Here is a 27,609-nt window from a genome sequence, read left to right on the forward strand (position 1 = left end):
AAGTCTGATTTCTGAAAGGTAAGGTAACAGATTCGCGTTGTTTTAAGCTTCTAAGTTTCTGCAGTTCTTTACAGTGACAATTTATAAACAAAAGTTTATAAGAGTTGGGGAGGAAAAGACCTTAATTTTTATTATCTTACTCAAAACCACCAGTTTGAATTGAGATTTTTTTAAGTTTATTTACTGTGAGAGCAAAAGAAAGCACGAGTGCGAGTGGGGGAGGGGCTGAGAAGAGAGAAGGCGGGGAGGAGAATCCCATGCAGCTGGCTCCACTGACGGCACAGAGCCTGATGTGGGGCTCCATCTCAGGAAGGTCCTGACCTAAGCAAGATAATGAGCTGAGCCAGAATCAAGAGTCGACGCTCAACCGACTGAGCCACCTAGGAGCGCCTGAAGTTAGAAATTTCTAAAATTAAAAGTTAACTCCCTGAAGCCTGCTGCTTGCTGCCCACATCCCCCTTCAGGTGGCTGCTGGAGTCGTCACCCCTTGGGGGCTGCTCCTCAGGTTAGGACTGTGGCCCACACGAGGGGCCCCAGGAACCAGGACCCTTAGAGGTTTTAGTACATTCTCCAAAGCTGACTATTTTCTCAGCATGGTTTCCAAACAGAATAATCATATTGTTGATACCAAGTAACTGAGATGGTTCCCTTCTTACAATGAACTAAACTTGATTCACAATATGATTTTATTACAAAACACTTGAGCAGCACCTAGGTGTCTCAGTTGGTTGAACATCCAACTTTGGCTCATGATCTCAAAGTTCGTGAGTTCAAGCTCCTCATGGGACTTGCTGCTGTTAGCTCGGAGCCTGCTTCAGATCCTCTGTCTCCCTCTCTCTATGCTCCTCCCTCGCTCTCTCTCTCTCTCAAAAATAAACATAAAAATTTTAAATAAAAAAACACTTGCATATTTCTTACCCACATTCACCCTGTATACAAAACCTCAGAAGTAAACGACTTGATATGCTGTCAGCTGTTGGCAATCAAGGCACAGATGATCCATGCAATTTGTAGTGCTTTGGAATGAACCACTAATTTCTGGTTGCTCCTTCACCTCCTTCCAGCTGCAGTCGGTTTCGCCTATTGCCCTAGTCATTGCTGTCTGCCCTGGAAGGAGCAAGAGGGAGAGAAGACCTAAAGGAAAACTGTGTCTGTCTCCCTGTTAAGGTTTTGTTGCAGAAGAGTTTGATACTTCCAAGTTAGTTAGCAACAGATGTAGCTAATGTGGCCAAACGTAAAAGCTAGAATCGTCAGTAACAAAAGGCAATAATATTTAAATGTCAACAGTAAGTTTTCCTTAAACTGAAAGGCCTTTTTTAATTACAAAAGTTGTAAACGTTGGTTGGAAAAAAACAAACAGAACTATATAGATGATTCATATTACATAAAATAAATACTTCCACTGTTCATTGATTCATCCCTGTTTGAAAACAGCTTTGTTTTAATCATGAATATGTTTCCCGGGATGTTTTTTTTCTTGGCTTCCAAGTCTGCAAAAGGAATTTTAAAGAGCTGAGTTGTGGCCTTAGGGTAGAGGGCTGGCCACACCTGCTTGGTGGGCTTCGGTTTCTATTCCTTGTTAGCACAACTGAATCATAAACTAGCACCCCAAATTTTACCTCACCCCCACTAGGACTTTCATATGTACTGAAGATGGTCATGCGGATGTGACTTAGACAAAGATCACATGTAGTCAGGTGTTCAAGTTGCCACATTTTCTGCACATTCTATACCAAACATGATTTGATTATATAAAACTCAGGTTCCAGGCCAGCGTGTTTTTGTGCTCAATGCCTGCTCTCTGGAATGTGAAATACACAGTATGTTTTATGCAGTTGGCCTTGGATGGTCTGACATGTGAATACTTTGAGAGCAGTTACTAGAAATGATGCAGGTTCTTCCAAAAGCTATATGGAATTGCACAGATCTCTTAAAATGGGCTTTTAAGTATATTTCTCAGCAACTGGAGGCCCTGTGCAGCTATTCCAAGCACCTTCTGGCAAACAAATGCTATTATCCATATATGTCATCCCAATTTCAAATGATTGAAGAGCTAACTCCCTCAGTTGGGTCTCCTCTTGGGGGAAAGGAACGTTCGAGCACTGGTTAGCACCGGGCAGAGCTGGGCATCTCAAGTAGAGCAAAAGAAGCCCAACTGTGACACGGCCACAGGAGCTGGGTGAATGACTCCGTAAAGGAACCACAGCAAGTTGCTAAGGAGATTGGAGATTGAAATTTTGTTTGATGAAGGATAGTAAAGCAGTGTCCAAAGGAAAGGAAGTCCCTTTAACTAGAAATGTGGAATCAAAACATTGAAATGGTGCACATCTGAAAAGAGAGAATAGATACTAAGAGTGAGTGAGTCAGAAGCACATGAGTTGTAAGAGCTTGAACTCCAGAGACCAGATCAGGCAAGACTGCTTAATACCATCACATGATCTGCCCTGAGGCGCCCTGTATTTAATTAAAATAAGGAGTGGGGCACAGCGGAGGCCAGAAGAGCACTGTTGCTTTTAGCAGGTGGAGCCAGGGGAGTTAGAAAATAATAATAAATAACAACCAAAAAACCTTGATTGCCCGGGTCTGTGAGAATTCAGCATGGAATGTCTCTCTTGTTTGCTGGGATTTCTGCTTCTGGCTGCAAGCTTACCTCTTGATGCCGCCAAACGTGAGTAATTGAGTTTCTGTGTTTAACCCATTCTTTGTCTATCCACGAAAGGGATGGGTTGTCTGAAGTATTGTCATTTAACCCAGAAGGTGACTTCCTGAAGTTCCTCAGGAAGCTTTCGTGCTCCTTCATGTCTTCTGAAGGGAAACATTTGGGAATGCTGAAACTACAGCCAAAGGTCTCCAGCTCCGGTCTTTGCTTCTGACTCTTGGAAAGGGCCAAGCAGCCCCTCACTTAAGGAGCTTTTTCCTCATTGCACTTGCCACCTTCTCTCTGGCTACACCCAGGGAGGTTGGAGTGTGAGGGGAACAGTCCCTGCCCTGAGAACAAAGCAATGGCACCCACTACACTTGGTCTAGTTTCTATCCAGTGCCATAGAGCGACAGGCTGGCTAATCATCCCAGCCCAGAAGCTGCTGCTAGTCCTGTTGAGATTTTTTCCACAGACCTGTCGGAGCTTGCTGCTGTTTGAGTCCGGTTACTAAGAGAAGAGCCGAAGCCCTGGGTCTCCATTCTAGTCCCACGTTAGAGGTTGGGGATTTTCTAACAATGCTGAGGCCCAGATCAATGAGAGCAGAATCTTTGGAGGTGAGCTTGGAGCCTCCTTGCTTAAAAAAGCTCCTCTTGTAATTGGAATGCAAAGTCAAAGCTTCGGTCCCCTGTGCTTGTGGGCAGCCCTGCTTGTCTGTCCAGGGGATGGGTGGCAGTGGTCGCCTACCCCCTTGCTCCTGCAGATAGGTGCAGTGGGAGAGGGAAGTGAATTACACATCACTCAGAAGGTCCACCCCATCTCACTGCAACAGAATAGGAACATTCACTGATGAAAAGCCCAGGGGTCCTTAGGTGCCTGGATGGCTCTGTGCTGACAGCTCAGAGCCTGGAGCCTGCTTCGGATTCCCTCCCTCCCTCTCTCTCTCTCTCTCTCTCTCTTTCTCTCTCTCTCTCTCTGCCCCTCCCCCAATTGCACGCACGCTCCCTCTCAAAAATAAATAAACATTAAAAAAAGAACACTTTAAAAGTCCAGGGGTCCTGATTGTGCCAGACAATTCCATGGCGGGGTGGGGGGAGGATGGTAGGCATAGAGAAGGGGCCAGTGTCTACCTCCTGACCGTGTGTAGCCGCTCTGTGAGTGCTGCACTGACAACGCTCATGTACTCCCCATAACCACCTCTGGGGAGCAGATGGCCCTCCCCCTATTCAACAGGTTCAAGGACCAAGAGTCAAGGTCTTGCTTTGCATCTGCTGAGCCCACTTGTGCTCTAGCAGTATCCCGGATGCACGGGCTAGGCACCCATGCAAACCCTCTTTTCAATTCTCTTCCTCCTTGTGAGAAGGAAAAGTCTTTTAATTAGGTTGCAGGGTGGGATCCCAGCAGGAATGCTGAGTCGAGAGAGGAAGAGAGGGAACTGCTGGTACCCCTGGAATGCAGTTTCCCCAAGGCTGGAGAGGCTCCCAAAGGGGAGAGGTGTGAGAAGGAGCTGCTGGGGCTGCAGGACCCCCTGGGGTGAGGACGGGGGACAGGAACAGAGCAGCCTGAGGCACAGCACATTCTCCTAGTGGCTGAGTCCTCAGGCTTGGGCCGGGCCAGTCGCTGGAACACCCCTGCCACCCCGACCCCGGCCCCCAATCTCTGGTAACTGGGTTGGGGAAGGGACACCGTGTCTTTGATGAGTGAGTCCAGATGAAAGGATTTCTCAGGGTGCCAGGGCTGGGAGGCTGGCTCTGTTCATGATCGCCTTTCCTAGACAAGGAACCTGGCCACAGAGAGGGCAAGTAACTTGCCCCAGGCTATACAGCAATTAAGAGGAAGAAAGCCCAAGCCAACCACTCACTCTCCTTCCTGCAGCTGGACCGACTTGGGTTCCCTACCAGCTGTGGGACTGGGCCACAAGTGACTTAGCAGCGTTGAGCTTTCATTTTCTCATTTGCAAAACTGATAATGGGGTTCTTAGCTAACAGAAGGTGCTTGGAGTAGGAGTCCTACAAGGTGGCAATGGTATTACCTCAGTATAGCTCCCAGGACAGAATTCCGTAGAGTCTACAGTTGTAGGAGATGAAGGGACAGAGAAGTTCACAGTCAGTGGAGACCCTGTGCCTAATTCTAGCCTTCTTTCCACCAGTACTAATTCTGCTCGGAGAAACGGATTGGCCTGGCCTTAAATACTGGCTGTGGGTTTGAGAGGAGTCCCAACTTACTAGGCAAAGTGTAACAAAACCCATCCTTTCTGTCTTCACCTTGCACTAGACTAAATATGCTGTCCAGAAAAAAATAAGGATGGGTAGAATTTACCATTGTATCAAACACCATGGAATTCCTTGCCCCTTTCCAATCATAGCTCTGGTTAAAAGGAGGCAAGAGTAGGTAACAATAAAGATGTTAACAGCCAACCTGGCCACCACCTGTCCGCTGGTAGAGCAGAGATTCTAGAAATGAGAGAGAAAAGCCACAGAGGTGTCAGGTGGGATCCATTTCCCTTCACTTCTAGCCCTCCCCTCCCCCCACCTTTTTTTTTTCTTTTAAACCCTGCTTACTGTTGAGTGTGTCTTATTTTTAAGTCCACTTTGTGAGGTCATTGTAGATTCAGTTTTAAGAAATAAGGCAAAGAGAGTCCCATGTACCCTTGTCCCCATTTCTCCGAATGGTGTCATCTTGCATGATGATTATACAGTATCACAGGCAGGGTATTGAAACTGATACAGTCAAAATACCAAACTGTTCCATCACCACAAGGGGCCCTCATACCCTTTTAAAGCTACGTCCCTTTCCTACCCCACCTCCTGCCCTGGCAACTGTTAATCCATTCTCCGTTTTTATAATTTTGTTACTTCAGGGATGTTATATAAAGGGAATCATTACAGTATGTAATTTGAAGGCTTTGACTTTTCTTACTCAACATAATTTACTGAAGCTGTTGCATGTATCAATAGTTCTTCTTTATCACATCAATGGTTCTTTTTTTTTTTTTTTTAATCACCGGGTAGTATTCCACAGTATAGGATATGCCACAGTTTAAGCATTCACCCATTGTGGGACATCTGGATTGTTCCATATTTGATCCACTATGAGGAAAGCTGCTATGAACATTCATGTCCAGGTTTTTGTGTGACGATATGTTTCCATTTCTTTGAGACAAAAGCCCAAGAGTACAACTGCTTGGTTGCATGTTAATTGCATGTTTAGTTTTACAAGAAACTGCCAAACTGTTCTCCAGAGTGGCTGTACCATTTTATGTTCCCACCAGCAACGTATGAGTGATGTGCTGCCTTCACATCGTCGTCTACGTTCGAGACATCACTATTTTTATTTTAGTCATTCTGCTGGGTGTGTCGTGATCTCCCATTGTGTTTTTAATGCACATTTCCCTACTGGTGGATGATACTGGACATGGTTTCATGTGTTTCTTTTGCCGTCTGTACATTCTCTTCAGTGTAATGTTTGTTCAGGTCTTTTATCAATTTTTAAATCAGATTGTTTTTTAATGTTGAGTTTTGAGAATTCTTTATATATTCTAGATATCAGTCCTTTATTGGAAATGTGGTTTGCAAATATTCTCTCCTACTTTGCAATTTGCCTTTTCATTTTCTTCACATGTTATTTTACAAAGCAAAAGTTTTTCATTTCAATGAGGACTACTTTTTCTTTTTTGGATCCTGTTTTTAATGGCAAGTCAAAGAATTCTTGCCTAGTCTAGAGACTGAAAATTTCTCCTATGCTTTTCACTTTTTCAGAGCACCATTCGTTGAAAAGGCTATCTTTCAAAAATCCATTGGGTGGTTTTTGCATCTCTGTCAAACACCCGTAAGGCATATTTGAGTTTATCTATTTTTACATTCTTCATTCTGTTCCATGGACCTGTGTATCTATTCTGTCACTCTTTTAAGTTTGTATTTTTCCTTGACTGCCGACATTTAAAATCAGAGGAGAAACCCGTATTTTGATTATGTTTCCGGAAACACTGACTTTCTCTGAGGAAGAGGAAGACTCTTTGGAACAGTGGGAAAAATAGGTCCTGGGAATCAAAAGGTGTGAATCTTCTTTTCCACTCTATGAAAGGTGACCCTGAGTGAGTCCTGTCACTTCTCTAGGCTGAATTTCTTCATCTCATAAAATGAAGTGATTTGAACTAATGTTAGTTCTTTCCACATTGAATAGTATACCATTCCATGACTCAATTAGAAAGAATATTCAGTTATAAACCCTGACTGATAAACCTGCCTTCACTTAGTTCCCATTTCCAAATAAAAACAATCCCACAGAATCACAAGACATTTGGTTTTTGTCCTGTTTTCTGTCTGATTTGGAGGCCCTGAGAAGACATGGCCTGAGGTCACACAGCCTGTTTAGTAACAAAATCAAGACTAGAAACCGAGGTTTATCACATTCACCCATCGTGGGGTCTCCAGATTGTTTAGTATTCATTTCAATATTCTTTCCCCTTCCATCCTCCTTCCTTATGAGAAGTAAACAACAGGCTGTTCCCTCCACCTCCAAAAAGGAAAAATAGAGGACAGAGATTAGTGGTATCCTTTCAACATGGCTTCTCTTAGCACATACCAAATACCACACCTTCTGGAAGTTCTCTTCCAGTATTTAAGGGAAGACAGGATTTCTGGTCCAGATGACACAAGACCATGTGAGTTGATGAGAAGACAGTTTAAGACAGTGGATGATTAGGGGCTGGCTGTGGGTTATAGACCATTAAGCTTCTGGTTATGAATACTGGGAGACTCAAAGGGACTGAGCAGGACACTTGTTACCTCAACCAGTCCAGGGGCAGGCAAAGCTAGATGAAGAGCTTAACAGCATCAAGAACTCTCTTTTCATCCTGCCATTCTGACATTCAGTGTATTGGCTTGCTTCTTCACACCTGTGCCCTTATGGCTAAGTATGGCTGTCACAGCTCTGGGGCATCATATCATTATGTTACCATCTCCCAGATCACTTCTGATGTGACAAAAACGGAGGTGGTTCTTCTTAGTCATTTTTTTTTTTTAATGAAGGAGGAAAACCTTTCCCAGAAGCCCTCAGACGACTTCCTCTCAGCTCTGATTGGCCAGCTTCTAATCATCTGCTCCTGCCCTTACCATAAAGAAAGCTAGGAAAGTCAGCCTTTGAAATCTTGAACTGTTAGAAAGAAGCCCTGTAGCAAGGGTGGAACAGAGCAGGGGTGCCGGCTGGAATGGCTGCTAGGCAGGCAACCAACCAACCTGCTACAGTCCTCAAAGAAAGGAGAGGCCATGTGAGCACTGGAATTGTCAGGCAAGGGAAAAGATGACCAACTCAAGATGAGAAAGAATTTCCAAAGAATTAGAATTTTATAAACCCTGGAGCAACCATACAAAAAGATATAGCAAATAAGCCAGAAGAGGAGATAAAATAAACTCTAAAACTAACCCCATTTAAAAAAAAAAAAAAGGAACAAAGAACAGATGGAACAAACAGAAAAATAACAAGATGGTAGATTTAAATCCCACAATATCAATAGCATTAAATGTAAAATTACCTAAGCACTCTGAAGATTAAAAAAAAAAAACCCCAATATGCTGTCTATAAGAAAACCACTTCAAATATAAAAATAAAAATCAGTTAAAATAAAAGGGTAGGGGGCTCCTGGGTGGCTCAGTCGATTAAGTATCCAACTTCAGCTCAGGTCATGATCCCATGGTTCTGAGTTTGAGCCCTGCATTGGGCTCTGCACTGACTCTGTGGAGCCTGCTTGGGATTCTCTCTCTCTCTTCCTCTCTCTCTCTCTCTACTCCTCCCTTGCTTGCTCTTTCTCATAAATAAATACACTTTTAAAATTTTTATTAAAAGTAAAAGAATGGAAAAAGATGTAACCACTAAGCATTACTATCAAAGACTTCTTCAGAAGGAATATTATTACCAGACATAAAGGGCAATTCCTACCGGTAAGAGGATAAATTCATTAAAAAGACTCCACACTTGTAAACCAAGCTTCAAAATACATTAAGTAGGGGGGAATTGGATGGCTCAGTCAGTTGAGCATCTGACTGTTGATTTTGGCTCAGGTGATGAGATCAAGCCCTGCATCAGGCTCTGTGCTAGACATCTAGCCTGCTTAAGATTCTCCTCTCCCTCTTCCTCTGCTCATTCTTTTCCTCTCTCTCTTAAAAATAATAAATAAGGAAAAGTGATAGAACTGAAGGAATTGGCAAATCCCATATAGTTGATGATTTTAACAATCCTCTCTCAGTAATTGAAATAACAAGTGGACAGAAAATCAGTAGAAACATAGAAATCTCAAAAAGCATTATCGGGTTGCCTGGATGGCTCAGTTGGTTAAGTATTCGACTTCAGCTCAGGTCATGATCCCATGGTGGGTGGGTTCAAGCCCCACATCGGGCTGTGCACTGAATGCTCAGGCCTGGAGCCTGTTTCACATTCTGTGTGTCTCTCTCTGTCCCTTCCCCATTTGTGTGTGCTCTCCTCTCTCTGTCAAATAAAGTTTTTTTTTTAACTGTAAAAAAAAAAAAGCATTATCACCTAGCTCTTAACATAAACAATGTTTAAAAAAAACAACTACCATAGATTACACAATATATATGGAAGGAGCATTCACCAAGTCAGACCATACACTGGGCTATAAAAAAAATAATAAATTAGATTGTTTAACAGTACACTCTCCAGTACTGATTTGCATCTCTTGGAAACCTGGAGGCATTCCTCAGCCTGGCATTCTTTTAGCCAAGAGCACATTTATCATTGGTAGCAGTGTTTTTCTAATTATATTGTATCAAATCCAAATATTCAGAGAATATGTATTGAGAAACCAAATAATGGCTAAGAAATAATGACTTTGTGTAATTTTTTCCTTCAAATTTTTCTCATTTAAAGTGCAGAAAGAGGATCTGAATAGTTTTATTTAAGCTATTTCCAGTAGACATTTAAAAAAAAAACACAGGGGCACCTGGATGGCTTAGTTGGTTAAGCGTCCAGCTTTGGCTCAGATCATGATCTCTTGGTTCATGAGATTGAGCCCCACGTTGGGCTCTCTGCTGTCAGCTCAGAGACCACCTCAGACCTTCTGTCCCCCTCTCTCTTTGCTCCTCCCCTGCTCACACACTCTCTTTCTCCCCTCTATCAAAAATATATATTTTTTTTAAATGTAATAAACTTCTATTTGTTTGACATATTGGAAATATCAAGTCTGACTTTCCAAGCTTATGAAGTGAAAAGTTGCTTTATTTTTATTTAGGTAAGTACTAAGTAAAGAATGAAACAGACAAAATAATTTGTTTTTCAAATATTGATATAGGATTTCATGATGTGCTGGGCAATGAAACGACTTCTGGCTATATGAGGAGGGAGTATAGCCAACTCAATGGTTGGTCTTCAGATGAAAATGAATGGAATGAAAAACTGTATCCAGTGTGGAAAAGGGGAGACTCGAGGTGGAAAAACTCCTGGAAAGGTAAGTCAGAAGACTCAAGGCAAACAACTATCCTTTCTGACCTAAGTCACTCTTGTAGATTGTAGACTTGGAGATCACATGGCTGGTGTTGCTTCTGAGAACCAATGTGCTCTACTCAGTGAGCAGCACCTGGATTTAGCAATCTTCCCTGATCTCAACACTACCCCTTTTAAGTCACACACAAAGTCAGTCACCTCAGATATTGATAAGTTTGTAGTTCTTGGAAGATTTGGGAGAGCAAGCAGGTTTTGCCTCAACTCTGTTTACCTAATATGGGAATGGTCCTCTTCAGAAGATCTGAGAGTCCAAAGTGGTTTTGACCAGCTCAGATGTGTGGTTTATCAGAAAGTGAGTATCTTGCCATTTGCATGAAAGAATGAGTCCTTCAGTCATTGGTTTTGAGTCTAAAAAGTACAAACCTTTAAAACTTGTTTCTTCAACCAAACAGGTTTTTTTTAACTTTAAGTAAATGTTCTTTCTATGCTTAGATAATTCTTTAATTAGTTTGACTTCTTTTTTAAATTTTTTTGTCTTCTAGAATGTTGTACTCTGAAAGCAAAAGTTAGGAATCCAGAAAATAATTTATCGTAAAGAGGCATAAAGATGGGAGGGCTCCTGGCTGGCTCAGTCGGTAGAACACAGGACTCTTGATCTCCAGGTCACCAAGTTCAAGTCCCATACTGAGTGTGGACCTTATTATTAAAAAAAAAAAAGGACAAATATTTTAAAAAGGCATAAAGATGCTCTGGTCCTTATTAGTGGATTTAACACTTCTTTGTTTATCAGTGAAAGGCAAAAGATGCTTGATCATTAAGCTGCACTTCTTTATATCCTAGGAGGCCATGTGCAGGCCATTCTGACCAGTGATTCACCAGCCCTTGTGGGCTCCACTCTAACATTTGTGGTAAACCTGGCATTTCCCAGATGCCAAATGGAAGATGTCAATGGCAACATAGTTTATGAGAAGAACTGCAGAAATGGTAAGGAATGTTATCCATTCCACAGGAGCAGGCTAGTTCTCCTAACTACTGGAGACCCTTCTCGTGAACCGAAAGGCTCACAGGTACTTCTGTGCACGCAAGATGCTATTATCTCGTGACACCCCCTCCTCAAATTGGATGATGGGGGGGCTTGTTACTCCACCCAGTTTCTACATCAACATTAGCCAAACCCACTTGAGCGAACTGATGGCTTTCTGCTGCTTAGAACCTTCTTCAAAAGTTCTATTGCCACACTTAGCCTTCTCTTAGTGTCCAGTTGATTAGCCAGAGAATACCTTGTCAATTCTCAGATTTGGGTTCAATTATTTGGATTTCTTTTGGCTACTCAAAGAATAGCCACTTTGACAGACGTTTACTCTTGAGATGAATTTCTGCTCACAAGTATCGCTTATGCAAACGTGTGGCTAGCGCAAATGCTCAAATGTGTATATTTTGATTTTGCTTTGCTCTTAAAGAGGTAAGCTCTTTGTACACATTAAAGAGCACAAATGAACACAAACACATCAAGGAAACTATCTTGAGAACTGCACGTTCTCAAAAACTCTGAACTACTGAGATTCTTTGATCATTGACAAGACTGTTAAATGCACTTATGATCTGATTTTTTTATGTTTCTTTATTTTGAGAGAGCTTGTGTGACTTCAAGGGTGGAAGGAGGAGCAGAAGGAGGAGAGAGAGAATTCCAAGCAGGCTGTGTGCTGACAGCATGGAGCTGGATGTGGGGCTCGATCCTACAAACCTGGAATCATGACCTAAGCCAAAACCAAGAGTTGGACACTTAACTGACTGAGCCGCCCAGGCACCCCTATGATCTGATTGTATTACTTACAACTTCTAATAGGTTGTCAATGTGTTCATTCCTTATTAATTTATCATCTTCCTATTAGGAATTGTACATTAGATTCTGTACAAAAAGGATTTGATATTTTTTAACTGTTGCATGCTTAATATTTTGTAATAATTTTTTTCTTTTCTAAAACTGATTTTTATGAATATTTCAAATGACAATCTAGCTTTCTGGACATTTTTATATAAAGGAGTCCCTGTGACTTATGAAAAATTTTGTATAATTTCCATTACCACTAAAAGAAACTAGGGGATGGGGCACCTGGGTGGCTCAATCGGTTAAGCATCCGACTTTGGCTCAGGTCAGAATCCCATGGTTCGTGAGTTCAAGCCCCACGTCAGGCTCTGTGCTGACAGTTCAGAGCCTGGAGCCTGCTTCAGATTCTGTATCTTCCTTTCTTTCTTCCAATTCCACTGTGCTCTGTCTCTCTCTCAAAAAAAATGAAAAAAATGTTAAAAAAAATTTTAAGGAACTAGGGATCTTTGAAGAAAATATCAATTCCAGGTGTAGGGCAGGGAAAGTGCCAGGTGACCCCACCCAGAAGTGAGGAAATGTTCAAGGACTGATGGGGACATATCACAAGGACACAGGGGCCAGCGTGAAGGGACTCTCACTAGCTATTTGGGAAAATTTAAGAAATTAAGAAAATAATAAATTGACAATTAAAAAGATTCTTCAAAAATATCAGTGACATAAAAAAAAAACAAATATGTTGGGACACCTGGCTGGTTTAATCAGTAGAGCACGCAGTCTTGATCTTGGGGTCATTAGTTTGAGCCCCACATTGGGTATAGAGCTTACTTTTAAAAAGAAAAAAAAAGAAATATCATATGTACAAAAAAGTTGAAATCAGATACACTGAGTATACAAATTCCTTCTACTTAGACTCAACAATTGTAACTTCTTACCATATTTACTTGTTTTTTTCTGATCATTTGAAGGGACAAAATAGCCAAATGTAGCATGTGACCCTTGATTGGACTTTAGTAGGAGTGGTAATGACACAGGTTATGTAGGAGAATGTCCGTATTTATAGGAGAAGTGTACCAAAATCTTTAACACTAGAGAGTCATTTGATGCCAAATGACTCAGGAAAGGGAAAAAAAAAAGCTACAGAAAGAAGTATCAACATAAAAAGATAAAGCATCCTTCAGTTTGGTTTGAATACAGTTGTGATTCAGAGATCTAATATTAAAAATAAATATATTGTAACATCTCTAGATTGAACCTTTCTAAATAATTGCTTTAGATGAAACTTTTACTGAAATATAACCTATTTGGTCATAAATATGCACCACCAGATGAATTCTGAATATGAGAGTTTTGGTTGTCCAACATGTTTCTATTTATGAGAAAGAGGAAAAGATGTTTAATTCCGTGATGAGCATCGAGCTTTCTGAGCCCACATCACAAGCCTGGCTTGTCTTCCTCTGTTTAGATACTGGTCCATCTCCTGACCCATATGTTTACAACTGGACGGAGGAGGTCGACTGGGGAAGCGGCAGCGGCCCAGGCTACCACGTGTTCCCTGACGGAAGGCCTTTCCCTCACCACCCTGGATGGAAGAGATGGAATTTTGTCTACGTCTTTCACACACTTGGTTGGACTTTTTACAAAACCCTCTTGTCTGCTTCTTTACCTTCCCTTAAAAGTTTGCCTTTTTCTCTTTTCTCATTCCATAACCAAGAATTCTAACACTAAGAGTTTCACAACAATTATTCTGTTAACTTTCCCCAGCTGGAGTGGAGGATAAGGGACAAAAATAAAATCTTATTTAGCCTGAGCAAATCTTTGGGACCCTAAAGAGTTTAAAGATGGAAAAAAAAATGGATTCAGTTTTCTTTTTTAAAATAAAACTACTCAATTTTTTTCTAACACAGTAATATGAGAAAAATATTAGTATTTATTTGAATGGCACACAGATGGGCATTTGATTTTTTCATTAATTTTTTTTTGTCAAAAGAATTTTTAAGAAGGAAACTTACACTCTTTATAGGAAACTTGGAAAATGCAGAAAAGTACAAATGAAAAGTATATAATGAACACCAGATGTTATCACTGTTAAAACAATGGTGAGGTGGGTGTTTTTGCTAGTATTTCTTAACATTATAATGTGTACACATTTTTGTTGAATATCATAAGCATTTGACTCTACTATTAAAATTCTTTACGTACATTATTTTAATAACTGCATAATATTCCATCGTGTAGAAATAACATAATCTAACTATTCTTCTTTGACATAGTCTACCTTTTTTTTTCAGCACACATGGTCACCATTTTTGTTTTATTATTGGTGAAGTGATTATTTTTAAGAAGTGCAAATTTAGGTTATAATTAGCAAAGCTGATAAGTTCTTAGTTAAAAATGTCACCAGGTTCCACCTCGCTCTGAATGTATAAAAACTGCTACAATCGTCCAGGCCCCAAATTTCTAAATGTTTTGTAGAGAAAGTTTCTTTGTCCAATTAACTCATTTCTAAATCAAAACAAATATTAACAGTGTATGTCAGTTTAACGAAGTACAAAATATAGATCAAATATTATGCCCATCTGGTTAAATCAGGATTGAAGGCTGACTTGTTTCACGGCCCTGGCAGTCAACTCGCCACACGCCATCATTTCTTTGACCTTACTGTTTGCATGGAGTCATGTGTGCTCACTAACACTCCAATATCTTTGTAGCCCAGTTAACATCCATTAATTTAGCTGGTTAGGATGTCTTTATTAAATACCAGCTTTCGGGGCGCCTGGGTGGCTCAGTCGGTTAAGTGTCCGGCTTCGACTCAGGTCATGATCTCGCGGTTCGTGGGTTCCAGCCCCACGTCGGTCTCTGTGCTGACAGGTAGCTCAGAGCCTGGAGCCTGCTTCAGATTCTGTGTCTCCCTCTCTCTCTCTCTGACCCTCCCCTGCTTGTGCTGTCTCTCTTTGTCTCTCAAAAATAAATAAAAACATTTTTTAAAAATTTAAAAATCAGCTTCCAGCCCAGAAATTGCTGTTTTTCTAACAAGACTTTTGAATTTCCATATTCCAACATCTCTGCGTTAACTGATAATTTCCTTCAACTACCAATTGCCTCTGTGGTCTCTCAATGCCCAGGCTAATATTTTCCTTACATATAACTAACCCCCAGAGAGACACCTCTTTCCCCTACAACCTCCAACAGAACTGCCCCTGCTCAAGGTAAAGAGGACCCCATATCACATCTCCCTAAGAAGATTGGTGTATTTTTCTGATACCTTTGACCACGTAATAAACATGGTCCTTACACATACCCACAAGCGTCCATCTTACCATTCCAGCTGCTCCAATCACACATCTATGCTGGTTGCCTCAGTGGGGTTAGAAAAACCTCCCTGTGCCCTGAAGGAGAGGAATTACCCTCACTAGCTAGCCAGTGGTAGTTAGATTTACGTGAGGGCTGGAGAAAGAAACAATGAGTCAGAAATGTCCTAGGAATGTATTTATAGAACCAGAACCACTGCATTATTTTTTAATATCTATCACACCCTACTTTTTAAATTACTTACTGACTGCATTTATATATATATAAATACTATTAGGAAGTGGAGGATTCTAGTCCCCTTAAAAAAAAAAAGCTGCTCAGTGATAGAGATGAAATAGTAATATTGTTACAACAATAAGGTAGATTTTTGGATTTTTTTTAGCTCCCTTGGACACTTTTCTATGGCAAACGTATGTATTTCAAGTGCCTGATCACTTATAAAAATGTTTTATTTGCGAACTAAGGACTAACTGTAGTATCCCACTAAACAGCTCTTTTCATTGTAACCAACTACGTACAATTATATTTACTTAACTCTGGGCTTGCTGTGTAAGGTTTGACATGAAATAATCACCATCTTCCTTTCTGAAGCACCCAGGACCACAACCCCATCCTGATTTTCCTTTTCCAGAACTCTATGTGGCAGTCACTAGTCATTAAGAAACAACTTCCTAAAATGATCATGTAATGTGGCCAATAACTAAGAATTTCTATCCTCCCAAAGGTCAGTATTTCCAGAAATTAGGACGGAGTTCAGCAAGAGTTTCTATGAACACAGCCAATGTGCCACTTGGCCCTCAGCTCATGGAAGTAGCTGTTTATAGAAGACACCGACGGTCATACGTTCCTATTGCGAAAGTGAAAGATGTGTATGTGGTAACAGGTGAGTAGTGTGAGCTCTAAATTAACTGGTGGTGAAGCACTTTGTTCTAGTGACTAGTGGGTTAAGAGTTGGAGCCAAGTGTTCTGGGTTAGGTTGTGATTCATTTACGTTCCTTCCAGGCTTATATATTAAATTATATTGTACCCTGTCTATGATTCCAGAATAACTTGAGAACACTCTAGAGAACTTGCATAGGAAAAGAGAAAATTATGCTGAATTATCCCTAATTTTAATTTTTTAACCTGAAAGCATTATTGAAGTCATCCACTTAGAATCAAGCAATCATGTGTTCTTTCTACTTTTGGGTATATTTTTTAGATCACATTCCTGTGTTTGTGACTATGTACCAGAAGAATGATCGAAATTTATCTGATGAAACCTTCCTCAGGGACCTCCCCATTATGTTCACTGTCCTGATTCATGACCCCAGTCACTTCCTCAATGAGTCGGCCATTTACTACAAGTGGAACTTCGGAGATAATACTGGTCTTTTTGTTTCCAACAATCCAACTCTGAATCACACGTATGTGCTTAATGGGACCTTCAACCTTAACCTCACTGTGCAAGCTACGGTGCCTGGACCCTGTCCTTCACCTTCACCCAAACCTCCAAAACCCACCTCTTTTTTACGTAAGTGTTTTCCAGGTGATCTTTGACGGGGGCGGCAGTCGGGGGCAGGTGGGTGTCCTTACCTTAACAGCTAACACACACACACACACACACACACACACACACACACACACAAGAACATAGGTTACATAATTAGATCCCTAGGTTAAAGGATTGTGTAGAGACTCTGCAGTGATTCCATTCTGTACCTGTTATTCTTTAGCTACTTTGTCACCATTTTAAGCTGTTAGACTAGAGAAGACAAATGAGTATGTTTAAAGTCATTTTGTAATGACTTATGCGCAGCTCGTTGACCTTCCTAATTTGTACTGGTCCTCGTTATGTGTGGAGATGCTTTTTCTCTCTGGCCCATCTCATTTCTGGTACTCTCCCACTTTTTCTAGCTAGAAAAGACACGTTGGCCCTTATAAACATTCAGGCCATCCCTACTTCCAGTCTTCTCCCTGACCCGCCCACATCCACCTAGTGTCCCATGAAAACACAGCCATGCTTGATAGTAGTTTCCAAATGACCCAAGAAAGAATGTACCTTGAGAGTATTTCACAGTGAGCAAGCTGGAAAGACTCCAGACATTAAAATTGTTCTGGATATAAGGCATAATTAATTAAATCCCACACTCTACTGATAGTATCTAAGGACATTCAAAGAGTCTACTTTGGAAAGTAGACTGACATCCCCTCACTGGTCACAAGAGGGCGCCATCACCAAGCCCAGAGGAAATACTCCCATCACCCCGTTCAGAGGTCTTACAATTATTTTTTTAACCAAATAATAAGCGTTATAAGAGTGTGTTATTAATAAAATAAGATCTTGTTAAGTCTGGCCTAGCTAAATCAAGACACTGTAAGTTATTACTGATTTTGATTCACTCTTTTTTGAAACTTCAAAAAAATTTTTTAATGTTTTTTTATTTATTTTTGAAAGATAGTGAGAGACAGCATGAGCAGGGAAGGGTCAGAGAGAGAGGGAGACACAGAATCTGAAGACGGGTTCCATGCTCTGATCTAGCTGTCAGCACAAAGCCTGACGCAGGGCCCAAATCCACGAACTGAGAGTTGAGGTCAGATGCTTAACCGACTGAGCCACCCAGGTATCCCTGAAACGTTTTAAATTACAAAATGCATGTTCCTTAATAAAAATTCAAGCAATAGAGAAATCTAGAATAAAAGTGAGGGTCCCTATTCACATTCTCCTCCCAAGAGTTAAACCTTGTTAATAGTTAAGAGCATTTCTTTCCAGATCTATCTCTATGCTTCACAAACATACTCTATAGATATGCATAGATGTTGTTGTTTTGATTTTTAGGTAAATGATCTCATGCTATATATATGGTTCTGTAATTTACTATTCTTCACTTACCAAACACCATAAACATTGTTCCCTTATCAGTTCATATAAATGTAACTCACGTTATTCAATGGCTACATAGTATTTCATTGTATGTATAAATTTAGTATATAAGTAACATAGAGTATATACATGTATAGTTTATTTAACCATTGCCTTATTGACAGTTGATTAGGTTAATCCCAGTTCTAGTTACAAATATAACTGTCCTTAACAACTCTAATGATATAGCTTCATTCTGGTATTTCTCTAAGAATTTCTTTTTCTATAATTATTGATGATCTTCTTCATAAATAAGTAGGCCAGGTGTAAAATTGAAAATAAAGTGTAGATGCCTGTAATTCTAGAACTTTCCAGAAATTCCTAAATGGTAAAGGATTTAATGTTAGTTTATTTAGCATTAGTCTATTTTATTTTTTTCCCGCTTTTTTAAAAATGTTTTATTTATTTTTGATACAGAGAGAGACAGAGCATGAGAGGGGGAGGGTCAGAGAGAGAAGGAGACACAGAACTGGAAGCAGGCTCCAGGCTCTGAGCTAGCTGTCAGCACAGAGCCCGACGCGGGCCTCGAACCCATGAACGTGAGATCTGACCTGAGCCGAAGTCGGAGGCCTAACCGACTGAGCCACCCAGGCGCCCCAACATTAGTCTATTTTAAATTGCATTTTTATTAAGCTAGTTTTTCTTAGAATGTATTTATGCCATATAGCATAAATACAAATATATTTTAAGTCAATGAAGGATATTTCAAATTTTTGTTATTATTTCCATAGGTTAGATAATCAGATATAAGATAGTAACGGTAGTAACCTTATGAGTTAGTTACATCTTATAGTGAAGGGAAGCTGCCTGGCTTTATCTAATTGCTCCTTTAATTATACCTTGACTTTACAAACACACGGCTATGGACTTGACCTTATAGATATGTCTACAAAACTCCACATGTGTTTTTATAAGCATTCTACCAAAGGTAGAACCCTTAACTTTTGTCACTTTGTCATTTTTTTTTAAAAGTTTTATTTTAAAAGGCAAGGTCATGATTCCATGTTCTAACTTGATAATTTCTGCCTATTAAGGGGTCTAGCCATCTTTAATACACAGCACAAAAAATCTCCTGCTGCATCTCTTTTCCAAAGCACGTGCCATGCAGCACCTGCTTCCAGACAGCTCTGAGAAGCACTCAGAGGAGGCCCTCCGGACAAAGGAGAGCCACAGGGCACCCCCAGCCTCCCACTACAAGCTCAGAGGAGCCCCCGAGAAATCTCCCAACCAGCTTCCTACCTACACGTCACTATGGTAGAGCGCAGCTCGGCCGAAGTTTTGATGCCCTTCCCGCCCTAGGTTCACTTTCATGTCTTCTGAAATTTTCAATATCCTCTTTTCCTTCCAGTCTTTTAATTTTATTAAAGGAATACCAACACTGCTTTTAAAATTGTAACTGATAGAGCGTTAATTTCTTTGCCTTAATCATAAATAAGTTATTTTCCTTTTTTTAATGTTTGTTTATTTTGAGAGAGAGAGAGAGCACAAGTGGAGGATGGGACAGAGAGGGAGGGAGAGAGAATCCCCAGCAGGCTCCCCACACAGCACAGAGACCAATGCAGGGCTCCGTCTCACGACTGAAATCATGATGTGAGCTGAAATCAAGAGACACTCAACTGACTGAGCCACCCAGGTGCCCCTCCACAAGCTATTTTCAAAATAACTGGTATCCATTCCTTGCCTTCCCCACACCTCAGCCCATCAAGAGCTATGAGACTCTTAGAATATAAACTTTAGAGCTATGAAACACCCAAACAGAAAAAGAACTCTCTTTCTCCTTGTTGCTTGCTTCTTAATCTCTTATGCACCAAACTTCCCATCTGAAATTATGTATCTATATATGTCACAGCATATCTACATCTACCCCTAAATAGACGTACAGAGATACATCTTGGGACAAGGAAACATATTTATTAAGGACTTCCTACATGGCGGGCATAGTTCTACCTGAGTGGGTCAAGAGATGCTACTCCTATTTTATAGATGAGCAAATTGAAGCAAGGACAGGTTAGATGAGGTGCCCATGGTCTCAAACAGCCCAAACCAAGAGACCTGGAAGCTGACCTGCCTCACAAATTAAAATACGATGTTATCGAGTACAGCCTGCTTGGTTTCAGCAGGATTGTGGTGTCACACATTTTAATATGGCTTCTACCTTTCATTTGATTCCCATGTTTCAAGAAGATAGAGGATTGTGTTTACTACCATAATTTAATCATTATCATGCCTCATAGCTCTCACATCTATATGAATCATAACGTAGTTCAAATTTCTGCAGTGATTTAGTAGTATGGAACTGTTGATGTTTTTCTAAAGGTCAGGTAGATGTTTTGATTTTTGATTATCACGCACCTGTTCGGATTTTGGGTTATTATGAATTACGTACATCCTTTACATTCTCAGCAGCTAATCTAAAATCTTACTCCACCTCTCCAGCATCAGCTAGTGACAACCCCCTGGAGCTGAGGGAGACTCCTGATGAAATGTGCCAGATTCACAGATACGGTTACTTTAAAGCCACCGTCACAATTGTAGGTAAGAGTAGTGGGGGGAAGGTGTTAGAATCTCCCTCGGGCCACCCTCCTGGAGAGGTGGGGGCAGGGGCACCTGCTCTTGTTCAAGGTGACGTCACATGTGCACAGGCAAAGACTCCACTGGTGTCTAAATTCCCACATGCATCCCTGGCCTTCCTTAGACATCCTGGAGGAAATGAGCCCAGCATAAGGCCACCTGCTAATAAGCCTGATCCCCACACTGTGCATTCCAGAAATCTGAATGAAGGCGCCTTGAAGGAAGGCCGGTAGCAATTTCCCAAACATCCACTTTGTTCCTCTAGCTGATTTCATGAAGCCAAACTTCTCTAGAGTAAGAAAGGGCCACCAGAGATGGCTGTGCACTGTGAGCACTGCCCACAGGTACCCTACAGAGATGGCAGGTGGGGGCCAAAGCCCAAGCTGTGCACCCGGGCCTCAGAGCAGCTGGCCTCAGCCTGAGCCTGAGGCCTGCATCTTCCCAGAAGGTAACTTTTTCTGAAGTTTTTGCCCAGAAGGAGTGCCGCCTTTTAACACATCCAGGGCCTCCAGAAATGAAGAGCTGGGTGGCCACGAAGAACAGTTAGTTCAGTCAAGCTGTGGGGCAGATTCCTAGGTCTGGTGTGAGTCTGGTGCGGCGAGAAGGCTCGCTCGTTTATTAAGTAACAGTTTGCTTTGGTTTCTGCTGTATTTTGATGTGTTTTTCTGTGGGGGCTGTCTTATTAGAGGGAGTTCTAGAGGTTACCATCATCCAGATGAGAGGTGTTCTGATGCCCGCGCCCCAGCCCGCCAGCCCACTGATGGATTTCGTCGTGACCTGCCGAGGAGCGTGAGTACCTGCTGGCCAGCGGGGCGGTCAGCACAGCTCCCCTTCCAGGCTGATTTAGATTCAGCCGTGACCGGGAGGGGCCCTGTGAGGGGCTCTGGAGCACACACTTGTTTTGCTAGAGTTGAACAATATTCATTACCTTTAAGTGTTGACGAAAATGAGTAATAATGAAAGATTGAACACTTACTGTGTTCTTAACATTTTATATCTGTTTTCATGCTGAATCCTAACTGAATTCTGAGGGTCCTCATTTTATAGATGGACCCACTGAGGCACACGGTGGTTATAGAACTTACCCCACAGATGGTGGGTACCTGCAGAGCCTGGTTCACAGGCTGGGGTCTGGCCCCAAACACAGCTCTCCGTTCCCTGCAGCCCCTGTGAGTGGTGGGAAGTCAGTGTGGAACGGCCGCATCCTAGCGGTAACTGATCAAGAGGGATAGATAAGAAGCTTCAGGGAGGAGAGGGATGAGGATGGCAGAAAATTAAGAAAAGCCTAATGGAGGAAAGAAGCCAGGTGAGAAGAGAGCTTGCGCTCCATGCCACGCACGCCTCACCAGCCCCAGCGTCTGAGCTTGGGCTCTGTGTCCGGGAGGTCCGCTCACAGATGCCACCGTGGCTAAGACAGTAATGCACGGCCACTTTGCCTCCCATGGTGGGCAAGCCTCCTTTATTCCAGTCCCAGATCCACCTCGGCTGTGTGACCCGCGGCCAGTCTCTCCCCTTCCCGAGCTGATTTCTCACGTGCTGCACGAGGCTAATCTTACTTTCCTTAACAGGTCATTGAGAGGAATAGGCAAGACCGTGTCACACATCTACAGCTCTGTGCCTTGCACATAGTAAATACTGCTTAAACAGCTGCTACTGCTGTCACTGCTATCCCTCTCCAGGGACCCGGGCAGGGCCCGCTCTGGCATTTAGTGATAGATTTGCCGAACACCTAAGCCGTCTGTATTTGTAGGCATTCTAGGGAGCCTGGGGTGGAGGAATGACTTGGGCTTCATCCAATTTCCAATAGCCCCTTGCCTTGGCGGGGGCGGGGTCACAATTTCTTCCTCTTCCACCCCCAGGGCCACCTCTTTCTGAGGCTATAGGGGAAGCGGTAGCTCACATCCAGGCTTTTTAAGAGTAAATTATATGTGACAATTTGACATCAGATGGTTTCATATTCTTATATTGTACGCAAGAGTAAAAGAATAAAGTGGAATTCAGTTTTATGGATGTGTCACGGTTGCGATTGTCCCTTCCAAGCTGATACTCCATCTCTCCCTTGGTGCCATTTGCACCCGCAGCACCCCCACAGAAGTCTGTACCATAGTTTCCGACCCTACCTGCCAGCGCACCCACAGCTCAGTGTGCGAGCCTGTGGACGTGGCCATGGCCGGTGGGTGCCTGCTGACCGTGAGAAGAGCCTTCACCGGGCCTGGGACATACTGTGTGAACCTCACTCTGGGGGACGATACCAGTCTGGCCCTCGCGAGCACCCACGTCTCTGTCCCTGTGAGAGGTAAGTTTCATTTTATGGTTGTGCGGACATTTCATGTTGCAGGTTCAGTGTGTTGTCTTAGACCAAAGCCATTCAAGGCTTCGTTGTCAACGTTTGATATCCAGTGCAGAAATCATTGAACTATCATTAATGTGGATTTCAGAACTGGCATTCAAATCCAACAGCAAATCTATTTAGGGAGGGATAGAGAGAGAGAGAGAGAGAGACCCAATGAAATTCTGACCAAAGGAAAGTCTTTTGATGAAAAAACCAACTGTGATCATGGACTGGTAATAATGGGATATGATCACTGCGTGCTTGAAGAGACTTATGTTTCAAGGGAAAAGTATAAAGCCCAACACCAAAAAATAACGATGGCCTCCAACTAAACTATACAAAGGGGAGATAAGTGTCATGTTTACATTAGAATCCACCTTGGCAAAGACATGAAGCCAAGAAGAGAAACAAGAAACCAAGTGGACTCCTGGCTCCCTTTTAACTTGCCATCCGTCCCCTTTCCCTTCCCAAATCCTCACAAGCATTCCAGCGAGACGGGACAAACCCATCTCCCCAGCCCACGTCTGCGCACCTGCACACCTCCTCTCTGCCCCCTACTGCCCGGAGGGCTGAAATGCTATCAGAATGGACTAAAGGACTTCATTGAGAAAGTTCATTTACTGGTGGCTTCTAATTTCCCCCAGCCACCAAATTAGAACTCTACCTGGTGAGCTCACCTGAATTTTACTTGTAATCAACTTTCTTATAAGATACTGCTTCACGTCTTAGAAGAAATGCTTCGTGGTGGAATGGAAAAGAGAGATGAAATTGGGCTCACATCCCAACACTTATTTTGCTCCTTAATTTGAGTCTTGCCAGGCACACTCTAATGACTCACTCACAAAGAAGTCCTCTGGGGGCCGCCGGGCTGGTTCAGTTGGTTGAGCATCTAACTCTTGATTTTGGCTCAGATCATATCCGAGGGTTGTGGGATTGAGCCCCGCATCATGGAGCCTGCTCGAGATTCTCTCTCTCTCCTCCTGCCCTTCCCCGAAATTCACATGTGCGCTCCCTCTGTCACACAAACAAAAACAAAAAAAGACAAAAAAAAAAAAAAAAAAACCCAACTCCTTTGGATTTGGAGCTTATCTCATAAGGTAAAATATACTGAAACATATATTTGCTCATTAGCCATATAAAAGGCAGCTTTAACCTCCTTGAAAGGAAAGCTTAAGTAATCATACATGTAATTATTTGTATGAGGGCTTACGGTTGGTGAGATCTAAGGTATGGATTTGAAAACAAAACAAGGATACGGAGGTACCCTGCTTCCCTCAGGACAGGATGCACTGGGCCCCGGGGTGGAGACGGGGGAGGGCAGGGAAGGAGGAGGCACGCTGGAGCCCCCGGACCCGGACCCGAGTGAGCCCCAGTCCTCAGAGCTGTCCCCTCCAGGAGCTGCTGCGGTTACTCCTCTTGTGCTGCCTCGGGTTTTTTTTTTTTAGAACAGCCTTTTAGGGTCATAATTCTCTGACGCTTCCTCAGTGCTGGCAAACCACTGTTCTCTTATCTGGATTAGATGTTTAGATGTTTGCTTTCCTTTAATTCTCCTTGCAGTGAGTGATAACTTTAGGTGACCTGAGCTATTTTCCAAATCCAAACAGAGGAAGCTCAGAAAGAGAGCCTTTAATCCAGTGGGGATTGTAACTTGGTGGCTTGGATTTCAAAGTTGGAATTTCAGAAATAGATCCTTGTTCAAAGGCAAACCCAGAGACTTTGAGCAGCAATGACTTTTATTCATTGATCTCATGAACATTTAGGAAGCACCCGCGAGTCTTTCAACAAAGATTCATTGAGCATCTACTTTGTGTCCAATAGAGATCTAGGCATGAGATCCACAGTTCCAGACAGTGGGGGAACCAAGTGAGGAAGGTTCCCGCTTTTGTGGGCAGAAAGAGACAACAAATAAGATGACATGGCGAAGAGGAGCACCTGTGTGGCTCAGTTGGTTAAGTGTCTGACTTCAGCGCAGGTTATGATCTCACAGTTGATGAGATCAAGGCCGACATCGGGCTCTCTGCTGCCAGCACAGAGCCTGCGTCTGATCCGCTGTTCCCCTGTCTCTCGCCCCCCCCCTCAAAAATAAATAAACATTAAAAAAGAAAAGATGCTGTGATGAAAATAACACCAGGCCAGGGCATAGAGAGTGGCAAGCATGGGAGAGAGAAGGGTCGAGGTTGCTCTCTAGGTTGGAGGTCAGGGAAAGCCCCGCTCACCCAGCAGCTTCTGTTTGGTGAAGGGCCTCCTCTGAACTGAGACCTGAATTTCAGGAGTGAGCAGCCCATTTGGATCATTGCAGACCAGTGGTAGGACTTGGGTCTTATTCATGTGTGAGGGGAGCCACCAGCGGGTTTGAAGTATGATGTGATTGATGCTTTTAAAGATCATTCTGACTGCTGAGTGAAGCAAGGGTCCCTCGAAGGTAAAAGTGGAGGCAGGTGGACAAGAGGTCCTCTTGGGGAGAAGGCCGGTGGCTAGGACTGACTGCAGTGGTGGCCGAGGAGCTGAGGGAAAGCAGATAAACCCCGGTTATGCTTTGGTGGCAGTAAAGAGACTAGTCAATCTGCCGGTTTCCAGGAATACAGAGAACACACAACCCGTTTTGTGGCTCCTGTAGTCGAGTGGGAGAGAACATGGGTAAAGCAGTAACTGCAACACAATGTGATGGAGGCAGAGGAGTGACACCCGGTGCCCTCGTGCGTGTCTGGAAGGCACCCTGAGGGGTGAACACGTGAGAGGAGCCAAGGGGAAGGGCAGTCCTGGCAGACGGCGTGGGGACTTGAAAGAGCACGGGCAGGGAGGCGCCGCCCAGGACGTGTAGAACTGCCTGGGAGGGAGGTGAGGGGACGGGAGGCAGGAGGAGGGGCAGGAGGGGCAGGAAGCCCGTCACCGCACGGGTGTGCAGGGTCAGCCGAGACCTGAGCAGGTGGCTCTAGGACATGCCATCCCTCTTTGGAGCCCTTAACACGGTGTTCCAGACATGCTAACTCATTCTCTAAATGGAAGGTGCGCTGACCCAAAGAATATGTATTATTTAACGGAAAAGATTACTGAAAGCCCAGAGGGAGCCATACATCTTCTGATGGCAACTTTCCTCATTTATGTAATTGCATTTCGAGTAGTGTGTCCTTTAGGTGGAAGATGTCACTAAAACTGTCTTGCTTGTGTTTTAAGACCCAGCTTCCCCTTTAAGAATGGCAGATGGTGCCCTGGTCTCTGTCGGCTGCTTGGCCATATTAGTCACTGTGATCACCCTTTTCGTGTACAAGTAAGTTGCTGCTTTTAACACTTTAAATCACTGTAGTAGATTGTCAAAACGTCTGCATGTTTCTACATAAACAGTCCATTTTTCCTTTTTTTTTTTTTGCTTTTAGACATTCTGTGTAGGGAGGAAAAGCTTCCATTGAATGATGAATACCAAACTAGGTTATTAATTTTGCTGCGGTTTATTTTTAATCCTCAAAATGCTACCAGACATGAGTAACTACAAAATTGCATCAGCTTAATGTTTAACATATAATCGCAAATTATAGTAGGCAGTCATATTTCTTGCATGAAGAAGGGAAAATAACTATACTTTCATAAGACATCAGTGTTTTAAAAAGCTGTGGATTCGGTTAAATGGAATTAACCGAATTAACCCTTTTACACTTGGCATGTAAGACTGTAGAAAATAACACATCCCAGCTGGAGGCCCCTTTTTAATCCGTCTAACATGTTGTTTTCAGAAAACACAAGGGATACAAGCTGATAGAAAACAGTACTGGGATCGAAGTCAAAGGCAGAGGCCTCAGTGTTTTCCTCAACCGTGCAAAGGCCGTGTTCCGCCCGGGAAACCAGGAAAAAGACCCACTGCTCACTCACCAACCGGGAATTCTTTAAATCTTCAGCTTCATTTCTGACCAATAGCTTACTCACAGCGCCACTTCAGTGAGCTGTGCCAGAGTTGATAACTGTTCACTTTTTTTCCTGAAGATTATTATTAAAATATATATTGTGGCTTAGGGAGGGCCAAGGGTTTGGTTGTTCTGTTTTGTTTTCTTGTTTTGTTTTGTTTTTTTATGGGCTAAATGACATTTTAGAGAAGTGGAGAAGAATTACACTGTGCACAACCTCAGCCATGTTATAGAACTGATAAAACCAGTTGGCAGTGCTTGTTTTCACTATGATTTGTGTTTCAGTTATAACGTGTTCGGTGATTAGTGGGATAGACACACTCTGTCTGAAGAGTAGGGGGCAGAAGGTACTATTCGTTAGAGTCCCGCCACGTTCACGGAAGGAGAGGCTGGACACTTGGCAGATATCCTTATAACCAAATGCATTACACCCCTGTATTCCTGTCCTTGAGATCATGTTTCCAACCTAACTGAATTCTACTTCAGTGAACACGCATGAGCTCCCAACAGAACAGCAACCAGCCAAACATGCGTCTTATACTAAAAAATGTGTATATACTTAATCTAATAAATAGGTGTGAATATTTTTGTGACAACCTGCCCTGCCAAGATGTGTAAAGGAATGGTATTCACCCAAGGGACACCTGGGTGGCTCAAATGGTTAAGCGTCTAACT

The 27,609-nt window shown here is 42.6% G+C and overlaps 1 protein-coding gene across 2 annotated transcripts; it reads left to right on the plus strand.

The window, feature by feature from the left end:
• GPNMB (glycoprotein nmb) lies at nt 1-27,518 on the plus strand. Of its 2 annotated transcripts, none has more exons than XM_029930049.1 (11): nt 1-18; nt 9,945-10,100; nt 10,937-11,080; nt 13,387-13,548; nt 15,958-16,116; nt 16,435-16,746; nt 20,572-20,670; nt 21,393-21,495; nt 22,788-23,002; nt 26,213-26,306; nt 26,767-27,518. In XM_029930049.1, the coding sequence occupies exons 2-11, from the start codon at nt 9,986-9,988 to the stop codon at nt 26,918-26,920; spliced, it is 1,557 nt and encodes a 518-aa protein (XP_029785909.1). In that variant the 5' UTR covers nt 1-18; nt 9,945-9,985; the 3' UTR covers nt 26,921-27,518. The 2 variants fall into 2 exon arrangements, with proteins under 2 accessions (XP_029785909.1, XP_029785900.1); XM_029930040.1 differs by lacking the exon at nt 1-18 and adding an exon at nt 2,470-2,668.
• The last annotated feature ends 91 nt before the right edge of the window (nt 27,519-27,609 follow it).

The sequence above is a fragment of the Suricata suricatta genome, chromosome 2 (assembly GCF_006229205.1).
Source record: "Suricata suricatta isolate VVHF042 chromosome 2, meerkat_22Aug2017_6uvM2_HiC, whole genome shotgun sequence".
NCBI classification, from domain to species: domain Eukaryota; kingdom Metazoa; phylum Chordata; class Mammalia; order Carnivora; family Herpestidae; genus Suricata; species Suricata suricatta.